Here is a 12,966-nt window from a genome sequence, read left to right as displayed (position 1 = left end):
CTGCACTGGCTGCCAATCTGCTTCTGGCTACAATTCAGCATGTCTTTAAAGCCCTACATGACTTGGGACCAGGCTATTTGAAGGACCATCTCTCCTCTAAAACCTCCACCTGGCCCCAGGATAGGAAGGCCGGGCATGTTATACATTCCATCAGTTAGGGATATGTGTCTGGTGGGACCAAAAAAAGGGACTTCTCAGTGGTGTCCCACTCTTTATGGAACATCATTTCCCCCAAGGTATAGTTGATTGCTACTGTGTTGCTTTTCCTAAAAGCCCCAAAAATGTGATTTTGTCAGTGAGCCTGAGGACCACAAATGAAGATGAAGCCAATAAAGTGGTTGATTTGACTGTGTAGTTGCTGACATGGTGGGTGAGATATTTTATGGGTGTTTATTATATGGTGGGTTTTTAAATTTGGTAAGATGCCATGAATCACCTACAGTATGTGTGAGTTGGGCGGCGATATAAATCTGTGTAATAATTAAATAAATAAATGGTTTCCTACTTTGTTAGCAGTCTGGCTTTTGTACTGATTATCTGCTAATTGTTTAAAATTTAATTTCTTTTTAGACTGTTGACAGGCCAAAGGATTGGTATAAGACAATGTTTAAGCAAATCCATATGGTTCATAAACCCGGTATGTACAATTTCTACTTTTTTCTTCCTTTTTTGTAGCCTTGCTAACAGATTAGAATTTTTTATAGATGCTTCTTTTTATTGTTTATTTATTGTTGTGAGTCATCCCAACTCAATCCAGAGGAATGTTAGGCTGATTATTATAGCTAATAAAAACGTAAAAAAGAAATGCTATACCCAATAATTAATTGTAATAATAACTACAACCATAAATAACATTTCCCATTTTTATTTGTGTTTGATCCTTTATTTTTATTAGTATTATTATAATTTTCATTTTCATGGCTGCCTGCTCCTGCACAACTCTGGATGTCTTACGACATTGAAAAGAGTGTAGAACTAATTGTTCTATAGACTGGATCAATATAGGCACCAATGAACAATAAACAATTCTCAAAGGCCTCTGGAAGAGACAGTTTCTGGGAAACCACAGAGTTAGGACTATTCTTGCCTTAGGAACAGGCTATCCCATAACAGGGAGTTCTCATACCTTCAACTAGGTCTTCTCCTTCTGCACAATAAGGAGATGGGAACTCTTAGTAACTCCTTCGCTGCCTGAATCGGACAATAGAAATTATTTGAGACTCTCTTAGAGACCCAGGCACCATGATATTTAATGTCTATGTACTGCATCTTTAATCCAGTAAGTCTCTTAAACACAGTTCTCTATTTTTTCCAGTTAAAGAAAACCCCCTACTTAGGGGTCTTTTCAAGAAGAGAGTGAAGGGCTTAATATGAGTGTACTGAAGAGACCCAACAAAGCAAATTTTCATTTGCATTCATTGGAATTAGCAAGGCGTGATTCCCATTGCTATTGTTTACCAAGGCAATAAATCACTTTAGCTGCTTCAATAATGGAAAGAAATTAAAGCTTCTTTCTGCATATTTGTTAGAGTTTATTTGTGGCATCTTAATTTGAATTCTGACTGAGTACAAGTCTAGTGTTATAACACACGAATAAACTGGATAATAACACCACAAATAGTAAACATTTATCAAGGGAGAGAGTTTAAAACTGCCTTGCTATGGATAAATGGACAGATATTTCACTGCTATAACATTTGTCTTTCTTTTTGTAGATGATGACACTGACATGTATAATACTTCATATGCATATAATACTGGTAGGAATTATTCCTTCCTTTCACATGGGTCTTTTCTTTTTAGTGCCAGCAACTTCTAACAATTTCTAACCCCACTGGAGCACACTTTATTTTGCCTCCATAACTGGTTTTATCTATTTAATCTCTATATTTGATTTTTGTTTCATTATTTTCCATATATCAACAATTAATGGTTCTTTTCATAAATAATCTAATATGTATTATTAATTTTTATTTGTATTGGGTGGACAACTTTTATGTTAGAGTGGAGAACACTTGAATGCACAGTAACATTGTAAGATAATTCATTACAGCAGAGTCTGAAAGCATGTTACCTCCAACAACTTTTCCATAATATCTTGCATTCAAGGTAGCAGCATTGTAAGGTACTGCTTTGTTTCTATGCACAACATAAAGGATGTTCACAACCCAGAAAGGCATTTGATTCTGCCCCACTTTGAAGAAGAGCATGAGCATTGAAAGCTCTAATTTTCATCAGATTCCAAAACAAAATCTGTATCCTAAAAAAAAAATTGAATCTATCATAAATAGATCCATTCATTTCACTGGCATGAACAATATGGTAAGAATACATTAGAAAAATTGTGACAATATTTTAAGTTTCCTATGAATAACAGGAAGCCTACTTGAAATGTGAATGTTATTCCTAGATTCAGAAGGATGCAAAATGCATTTTACCACAGGGCATAGCCTATATTTTAAATGTCGTTTCAGCTTTAACTTTATGCTGCATGTTGTATTTGTTTGCACAAAAAAGAGATTTTCATCCAATGTAATATTCCTGAATAATATTTTAAATTAATAATTATTACTAACAAGAAAGGCTTTATCTTTTAACAATATTAATAAGGCATGGCTTTACAAGCAAATACATAAATGTACATCAGTTTGTGTCCTTTTGAGTTTTGAGCAATGGTCCAGAGCCAATCTAAGCTTAGAGACCTTCATTAATTATTTCATTTGATCTCGTAGCTCCAACAAGTTTCATTTTTCATCAGTGCATTTGGTTTTTCCTGTTCTTTGTTCTTAACAAACTATCTTTAAACTACAGAAAGGGGAAAAAGTTATAGACACAACAGCATATGTTCTTGCTCACCTATAATATAAGACTTGCTCTACAAGTCCTACACTAATCCTGATTCAATAAGAGAGATCTCTATGTGGAAAAATACTGGACAAATGGCTCGATCTTCCCGGTCGAATCATAGAGTTTCAGGATGATACAGAAGGGCAATTTTATGACCCCCAGCAACAGAGTATGCCTGTATTAATACTCTTGGTCTTCATGGTCTGTGATGCTCAAGAGAGAGCACTATAAGTTATAAATCACTTATTTCAAAGGATGAAAAAATATAGGCAACTTTATTTTCCTATTAAATGAACAATCAACATTATCCGGGAGAGTCACATTTTATACCAAAATGGCAGAAGAAATCTGAATTAAGGCCACTAGCTTCTATCCAAAACTAGTGTTGAATAATACAAGATACTTCCTTTTATTCAGCCATGGAATTTCAGGGGACAGTAGGAAGGCTCCTTTTACTCAATCCATGTTTGAATGGATAATGTGTGCATGTGTGTATGTGTTTATTAGGTTGAATCAATCCACTTCAGGATAAAGGCATCTTCATTGAAGGTTATGGACCATAATATAAAACAGTGGTCCTGTAAGAGTTGCTAGGCAGATGTCTTTCATGTATTCAGTCTAAAGCTGAGAAAGAGAGTGATTGACCCAAATTCTCCCACTCAGCTTCCATGCCTAAGGGAGAACTACATCCTGGTCTACCCATTCCTTAACCCTACACCACACTGCTGTGTGTGTTTGTGTGTGTGTGTGCATGTGTCTATATCTGTCTAATACTAATATTTAGATCCTTTGTGATTTTGCTTTATCTTTGACTAGGTAACTTCAGTCCATCATTTTCTGCTCAAGCACATCCTATTGCAAAGACTCAGACATACAGGCCACTGACAAAAAGTACTTCTGACAATGGCACTGAAGCCTTTAAAGTCTCTTCACCTCCACCACCTCCAGTACCACCTGTTCGTCCTTGGCAAAGATCTGCCCCAGAAAAGTAAGCTATGTATTAGCAATTAATCCAGAAGTGGCAGATTTAATACTAGTGTGAGAGCCATTATGTCAGTGTTTTGTTTTGCATTCAGGGATCCAGCATGACTTTTCATGAAAGCGGTTGGTTGGTTGGTTGGTTGGTTGTCTGTCTGACTGACTGACTGACGACTGACTTTTTTATATATTGCCAATTTCCAATGCAATCATGGTGCTTTATAATTAACAACAATAAATATAATAGTAATATAGAAATAGTGTAAAACAGAAATAATCTTATTTAAAACCACATAGCTCTATTATTAATCGTTATTACAAAATGTATGGGTACATTGATTATATGTCTTAAATGAATGCTCTTCTGAACAGTTCTGTTTTAAAGACTTTTCTAAAATTTGGTAGTAGTGAGCCATCAGGATTTCAGATTGGCATCTTATTCCACTGATAAAAAATAACATTTTCTGGATCTTACATGGGGGAAGAACCTTCAGCATCCCTACCCAAGATTAGCAAACTGGAAGATGGAGTCTATTTAAAATAGGTGATCCTATACATATCCAGTAGCTAAGTCATGGAGAATTTTTAAGGTCAATACCAGTATTGGAATTGTTCTCAGAAGCCTGTTGGTAACCAAAGGAGAGCCCTCAGTTCAGTATTATGTATATATGTGATGGCTCTCATATCATTCACCAATATTACAAATACTATTATCACACCAATCCCCCCAAATCCTCATAATAGCCTATAGGGAGGTTTGGCCAATCCTTAAAGAAGGGAGCAGTTCTTCATAATCAAGGTTGTTGGGGCATTGTGTGCCAAAGCAAAGAGCATGACAAAGAAAGAACCGGCATCATTATGTCATCATAAAGATATTCACTTCTAACCTTTGACTACTAGTACTCTAGATATTTATTCTGCTACTTCATTTCCCAGAGCAACTCAAGATTTACAATGGGAAGCTACTTGGGAATAATTGGCCTAGCATCCCTGTCATCTTTATATTCCAGAGCTAAACCAAGGATTCAAATGAGTTGTCTAAGAAGGCTATGGCAATCTCCATCACCTGCTGGAATCCATTTGGATCCAGAAGACACCAGACCATACAAATTTAATGGGCCTTTCCATCTGCATGATCGGGAAATGATCTGATTGCAGCAAAAAAAAAAAAAAAAAAATCAACTATGTCTTCCATTCATGATGCAATTCAATCACGATACAACTTGTGTAAAAGAAGGATAGTTGTAATGGGTGACTATCTATGTTCATTGAGACACAGATCAGTCAGGACATCCTCATGATTGCCATGAAGGTCAGGAAGGCCAGGAACTCCTGAACTCTACTCAGAGCCAAACATAATATAAAGAATTTGAAACCCCCTTATTCTATAAATTGGAGAGGTATCAGGGCTAATTTAGGAGCCCAGCAAGGGTTTATGACAAGCAGCATGAGGGTGATAAACCCTCAGCTTGTCCTTACTGCCCAATTTTAGAAACAGATGGTCATTGCCTACTACCACATGTGCAGAACCCCTAGCTACCAGAAAACTTTATTCATCACCACTCCATCTCACTCCTTTATTATCATAGACAAAGAAAGACTCAAACCCAGATAGACAAATCTTACCTCTCCAGCTTTCAGTATTTATTTAGTAAAAACAGTAACTATATATTTAATTTTAATTATTACTTATATTGATATGGAATGTAATTTTCTGTGTGGTAATCTTAGAAATTCCATTCAAAATCAGGAGAATCTCTATTGTGATGGAAATTTTTGTTCCAGTTTTATTTTTGTTAAAAATCCATTAATTTGTTCTTAGAAAACTCTGTGATGCACGCATTGGATGTTAGATCAGTTGTCAATTTATTTTTATTTTTAGAAATGAGTGGGAGCCTCCCGATAGAAAAGTAGATACCCGCAAATTCCGTTCAGAACCAAGAAGCATTTTTGAATATGAACCAGGAAAGTCTTCAATCCTTGAACATGAAAGACCAGTGAGTAAAGTTTATCCATTTTTATGTATAATAAATAATTCTGTAAAACATTTATTCTTTAAATCCGGCATGCTTTTGTTCAGTATAATAAGATGCTTTTAAGACTGTCAAGACAAGTGTTTTGTTCAAGAGACTTCTTCCAAGAGATTGAAAACTATGAGTCTGCAATGTATCTGCTTTGCCTCATGGTTGACTATGGCTTGCCTTGATCTCTTGCACTTCCATGCAACTGATAGATTAGTTTGCCTTTAAGATATTTTCTCATACCCAGGGCAAGTAAATTTCCTTAAGACTTATCCAAACAACTTGCTTTTGAGCCCCTTTTTTTTTTTTCTTCTTCTGCCAAGTTGTCAATTAGTTTTCACAGATGTCTTCTACTATCCATAATAGCAGAGACATTGAAGAAGGTGCCAGGAAGATGGTGGCCATCTGGTCTTGACTCCGGGATCACCAGTAATAAGTAATAAATTACCACCATCCCATCCCAATAATAAATTCCTAATACTGGGTTTCTTTCTTAGAGATTATGTTTAACTGACAGTTTAATATAGAACAAAGAGGCGAAATTATTTTCCTTGGGTTGATACAGTATTTTTACTTTGGGGATTGGGGATTCAGTGAAAATAAATATACACATTCATTTTGTTGCATTAGATTATAATATTTACAAGCTTCTAAACCCAATTAGTGGGTTTAGAAAAATGAGTAGATTTTTTTCACTACCCTTGTAATTTCATCAGCACACATAGAAGTAACATGAGAGTTGTTACACATGTGAATAAAATCTTTCTTTGTTCCAAAATTCACAAATGTGGTTTTCTTATTACTGATATTTTACATATAATAGCACAGTGCAAATTAACAGATAAACTAAACTAAAATTCTTCATTAGGATTTTTGAAAAATAGGAATTAAATTAATGAGAAGCATGTTTAATGAGGCTGCAATCTTACATCTTAATACTTATTGCTAACCATTCCAGTAACCCAAAGAGTCTGTTTCGCTATGTCTGCTCACAAGTATTTAATTCATGGAGTAACTACTGTATGTTTATAGGAATATACATGCAGGCTGTTTGCATTGTGATTGCCACATCTTGATCTAAACAAACCAATTCTAACTCAATCAGTATGGTTTATGCTGCTTAATATGGAAGCAATAATTGTTCTTAAATATTTTAATTGTAAGGTTAAATATGTAGCATTTTGGAATTGCTTACCTTTAAACATGGTAAATATTACAGAAACCTTAGCTTTGTCTTGGTTGGTTTATATGCTAAATGTTGAAATGGATGATGATGATGATGATGATGATGATGATGATGATGATGATATATTGTGATAGTAATATTTGAAGTTGTATTTTGTCATATTACATTTTCCATAAATTAGAATAGCCTTCCCTAACTTCATATTCTTCAGATGCTAGCTGACAATTACTAACACAAATGGAGGATGTTGGAAAGACTATAGTTTATATATTGGCAACCTTTCTTTTCTTAAGATATACTGTATCTATAATGTGGGTTATGTAAAAGTGGAGAATTTTTCATTTGTGCCATAACTCAGCACATTTCATGATGAAATTATACTTGAGATATGTATTGTTAATAGAAAAAGATATATGTAGCTCAGAGTTGGAATTTTGGATTCTTGGTGTTCTCTATTTTGTTCGTTTTCTCGCAGACATTTTTCCCCAAGATAGATTATCAGTGAACGGTAGAGTGGTATACTGGAAAACAGTACTAGCTAAGCAATCAAGGAAAAAAATAATATCCTAATGAAAGGACCATTAAGGAATATCTCCACTAAGCTACTATATATACAGTAAATAGCTAGCAAACTGAATCTCTCTTGATCTGATGATGCTACCTACCCTGGTGATGAAACATCTGCAAGAAAACAACCAAGTTCAGAGAACAACAAGAACTCTATATTGATACTACCCAATGAACCTCCTCATCATCATTGGCTAATTGTAACAGACCAGAGTACATAACAAATACAGTATGGCCAAAGTAATGAATCAAGACTTAATCATAGGGAAATGTGTGGGTATTAAGGAAAATATGTCTCCCAGTTTTTTGAATTCTTCACTTGGGAAAATATGCAATGGAATCCAGAGAAATTTTGAGTTATGTACTAGGGACTCTTCTTTCAGTCCTTCCATTGAAGGAAAGTACATCGGTAGATAAAGCCCTCAGAAACAGGACAGACCAGTGTTGCTACCCACCCAAACACTAGTATTGTGAGCAATGATTAAAGAATTCTAGACCATCCTTCCATCTCCATATCATATAACAGCAGGAAAATGATCTGCCTATCAGTGTCCTGAGTGTGTGGCCCCTGGAGCTGGAAGAATCAAGTGTTCTCTTTCCCTTTATCTGAAGTCACCTGGAATATTTTCAGGGATAGTGGGAAATACGCAGCTATGCACAGATGCAAATCACTTATTGAAGATTGAGACTCTGAATCCAGTACTTCTTTAAGTTTAGCAAATCACAAGTTTTGTGCAAGAATGGGAATATTCCCTCGTGCCACCACTCTGCGGAACACCTAATTATCACAGTACTGTCTTATGTCTGATATTTACCTATGTAGTATGGCTGTATTACTATTATCCTTCTTATCTTTTGTATTACCTTCTCCTATTGGTATCTTATATTACGTTGTTGTTTGTATGTACACTGAAAGCTTATGCATCGGAGACAAATTCCTTGTGTGCCAATCACACTTGGCCAATAAAGAAACCTATCCTATCCTATCCTATCCTATCCTATCCTATCCTATCCTATCCTATCCTATCCTATCCTATCCTATCCTACTCTACTCTACTCTACTCCAACTTTCTGTAACACATGCTACATGAGATCAGGATTCCCAGCTCTGAACATACACACACACACACACACACACACACACACACACATACACATAAGAAAGAAAGAAATAGGTATACAAAGAGAGGCCTCCAGCCTTTGCCAGTCACAACACAATGGACATAGAACATAACCTTATAGCAGACCTGCTGAACCACTGAAACTCAGCAATCTGCCAAAGTCTCCTGTGTATTCTGGATTGCCCATGAGGGAGATATGCTGGCATAGGGTGCTAAAAAACCTTGGCTCAACACCAGCATGCTCAGTAATAGACTACCTAAAAAATGGAGACTCACTTGGTAAATAGTTAGAGGAATGTCTCAGTTTGTGTAAGTGAGGCTTATAAAGAGCAAGGGTTACTGTTGACCATCACTATTCTATATCATGATTTATTGCATAAATTCTCTATTACGTAGTTCATTTTATGTAATGTTTAGAGAATATTAAGCACTTTCACTCCTCTTGTGATATTTAAACTAATGGTGGCAAAAGATCATGACTAAGTGAGAGTATCATACCATATTTCATACAATTAACAATTCCATGCAATTGCAATTACATTTTCTACTTTTCAATATTGAATAAGATGTATTCATTCAATAAAATTACTTAAGGTCATCTCAGCATTAACTTTCTCTGGGTTAATTCTCGTGAACATTTGAGAAACCAAACTTCATCTTCAAAGCCAACTAATAAAATGTTGGATGAGATGAGATTTTGGCATAGGTAATACAACTTTTCTTGGATTTAAATTCACAAACATTTGCATCAATTTACATTTAAGTGACCTCTGCTTGTGCATCTATTAATTTTTCGAATCTGGGCTTTGTTTCAGTGGTAAAATCCAAACAAACTGAACTAAACAACTATTTTAATGATGTACAGATTTCCTGGTCTTAGAAATTTGGGGGTTTGTTGCCCAGCCAGGATTATACGGTATTTACAAAATGTTTTATGGGAGTAGGAAGGAGGGTTATTGTTGGCATTTCTGTGGTAGAATTTGTGTAATATGAGAGAAACTTTTAAAATGTTTTCAATTGCAAATAGTTCCCAGATGGTGAATAAACAGAATCAGATAATCAGTTGGAATTTCATTCATTTTAAGAAACATTTTATGGTTATTTAGATTCGGTAAATATCACTTCCAGCAAGAAAAGTGAGATATAACCTTATGTCCTATTGGAAGTTATTATTATACTTAGTACTTATCTTGCTAGTATCAATCCTGGCAATCTGACTCAAAATTATATGGGGAATTGCACACACGCTTATTCATTTTTCATGAAAAGCATCAAGAGGTTATGAACTTAATCAGAAGAATAACAAAACATGCTAGCCAGATATATAGCCATTTTCCCTCTGGCTATCCTTCCAGCCAAAATATTCTCCCATCGCTTTTCTAAATTAGAGGTAATATATGTATATCCTCGAAGTAATTTAACCTTGATCCAGGGATTTTTTTTTCAGTTTTACTCAAATTAAGCTTGGGAGTACAGTTGCCAAGTATTATTTAATCCAAGCATTTTCCTGTTGTGAAAAGAATGTATATATGTTTTAATGAATTATGATTTTATACAGTATTTATGTTCTTTCATGAAATGTTTTCTTTTTGACAGTATTTAAATATGTTAATAAGAATAATTTTTTAGTCTCATTTGTATAACTAATGTTAACTTCATTTGCATAAAAAGCTATAGAGGGTATAATCGGTTGTGGCTTTCTTGGCATGTTAGTTGTGACACAGCATGAGCTGAAAAATTACTGGAAAAATGTACAGCTGTTTTTTTTTTCTGTAATGATCACTTTCTCACTGTTATTGTTAGCTTCATTTTAAATAGCTCAGTTCTGTTCTTTTACTATTCTGTTAATGTAGCAAAGTAAAACTGTTCCATACTCCACAGCCAATATTTGGGATAAAAATGCAATTGGTAGCCTCAATCTGTTAATCATGCACTTTGCCATTAAAAATATTTTTATTTGAAACAGAACAAGAACTATAGGCATATGTAGTTAACTAGAGGCATATAATATAGCTAAATTACGAATATCAGAAGAAGCTAGTATTATCTCCCTTGATTTCTCATTTGATTTGCTCCAGTGATATTCTTCTTGAATTTTTTCATCATTTCAAATTCTCCTAGCATTTCATCATCATCTGCATCTTACTGGCCTGCTAATTCTTTCACACATGCACATACACAACCACACTCATATACACACTACTTACAGATAGTGTTGTCTTAATGAAGGGAATAAAAAATTTTGATAACTGATCTGGATAAAATCTCTCTTCTTAGTCTTTGTCCACTGTTTCTGTCTTTATTATGGTTGCATATAAGAATATGTACAGTTATATGATGTACATATAGCTGTACATAAAGCTACATGTACATCATATAAGTAGTCCTCTATATACAAGCATAATTAAGCTCAAAATTTCTGCTGCTAAGCAAGAAAGTTAAGTGAATTTTGCCCCATTTTATGATCTTTTTTGCCACAGTTAAGCGAATCAGTGCAGTTGTTAAATGAATCACACAGTTATTAAGTGAATCCAGCTTCTCCCATTGACCTTGCTTGTCAGAAGCCATCTGGGAAGGTTACAAATGGGGATTACATGACCCCAGGGTAGTGCTACTGTCCATAAACATATGCCAGTTACCAAGTGACTGAATATTTATCATGTGATTATGGGGGTCATAACTGTGAAAAACAGTCATAAGTCACTTTTTTTCAGTACTATTGTAACAGTCACTAAACGAATGATTGTAAGTCAAGGACTACCTATTGTTAGTTTCTGTTGCTTAAATGTGAACATTGATAATACAGATATTATATGATTAATTATTTTCTTGTAAATCTGAAGAGAATGCCTGCCTCAATTTGGGATAGTTTGTGAGAACAACAGCATTTGATGCATATAGATTAGTTATGCCAGAAGAATGGATCTTTAACAATTCTGAATATACTAATCCACAATTTGTTACCATCCTTATTTCTGGAAAATATATGTATAGGGGTTTTTTTTAGGCATACCCCTACAAAAAACTTCATAGAGTTGCTTTTCCCAAACTAAAATAGTTTATTTTTAGAATAACGTATGCCCTCTAGGTCAGTGTTTCTCAACCTTGGTAGCTTGAAGATGGGTGGACTTCAACTCCCAGTATCCCCCAGCCAGTTGAGAAACACTGCTCTAGGTGGATTGTAAATCCAAGAATTTAGACCAACATGAAAATTAGTTTTATTTGGTATGAATTTAGTAGAACCAACATATTTAGTGGTTATGAATATTTATAACAAAAACAGTCTGACTGAGCTTTATCTGGTGGTTTTATTGTTATTATATTTGGATTATTTTCCTTTTTTTCTGTATTGATGCAGAAATTTTCCTGCTACCTGATAGTCCACTTTCCCCCCTAAGATCAAAATACTTCATTCATAAGATATTTGGATATTGTTGATAGAGTATTCAAAAGTAGGAGCTTATCTGTCTTTCAACCTACATCTTATTAGTTTTACAACTCAAGGCCTCCAGCCTGTTCAGTTCAGATCTGGTGCTTGGTAGTCTCTCCTGTCAGTTATAGTAGATATTTAGGCTTTCCATTGTCTATTTCTAAAGGACATCCATTAACAATAAATAGAGGAAGATGTCACCATTCCCAACTTGGGAACTTTCAGAAGCTATTAATCAGCAAGTATTTACTCTAAAATATATATATCTGCTCAAGTCAATGAGACATTGCCCCACCAGATACTGGCTGCTTACCCAGTGTTCTAATGCACACTCCTCTATTTACAGCCGTTCCCAGTCTTGCTTTGCATTTGTGATCATTAGCAGGCAGTGTCTCTCCCACAAACAAAGGTATTTGGTGCTCTCTTCTTTAAATGTGCAGGATGCTGTTCATGCTTCTGGTGATGACCACTAAAGAAACAATGGGAAGAATAAAAATAACAGGCAAATAAAAAGAAAAGAAAAGTTAGAAATTTTTGACGACATCCACTAACTTTTCAGGGATTGAGAATATTAAGAGTTTTCATAGTGGCACCGGGCATACCTTCTGGTTTGGTTTAACTAGGTTGCTGCTGTTTTTGTCTTCCATTCATTATACCTGCCACAGTTTTTCTTCTGTTGTATTTATACACTAGTAACGGAAGAGCAGAGCCAATGCATGGATCTTGCATTGTTTATATTATTCTGATTCTGCGTTTCCATGGCATTGTCTTTCAAACAGAAGAAAATCTGTTTAGAACAATTCTCCTTCTCCTCCT

The 12,966-nt window shown here is 34.9% G+C and overlaps 1 protein-coding gene across 31 annotated transcripts in view; it reads left to right on the top strand.

The window, feature by feature from the left end:
- Positions 1-12,966, top strand: part of SORBS2 (sorbin and SH3 domain containing 2) — a 194,177-nt gene that overhangs the window by 131,328 nt on the left and 49,883 nt on the right. For all 31 annotated transcript variants that reach the window (XM_070948614.1, XM_070948615.1, XM_070948613.1 and 28 more), the window contains 4 exons: positions 571-637; positions 1,716-1,760; positions 3,664-3,835; positions 5,708-5,822. In XM_070948614.1, the coding sequence (XP_070804715.1) occupies positions 571-637; positions 1,716-1,760; positions 3,664-3,835; positions 5,708-5,822 (399 nt within the window). The remainder of the gene's footprint in view (positions 1-570; positions 638-1,715; positions 1,761-3,663; positions 3,836-5,707; positions 5,823-12,966) is intronic.

The sequence above is a fragment of the Pituophis catenifer genome, unplaced genomic scaffold (assembly GCF_029215685.1).
Source record: "Pituophis catenifer annectens isolate HBS135680 unplaced genomic scaffold, rPitCat1.0.hap2 SCAF_8, whole genome shotgun sequence".
NCBI lineage: Eukaryota > Metazoa > Chordata > Lepidosauria > Squamata > Colubridae > Pituophis > Pituophis catenifer.
Note: the sequence above shows the minus strand (reverse complement) of the source record. Positions and strands in the feature narration are given on the sequence as shown.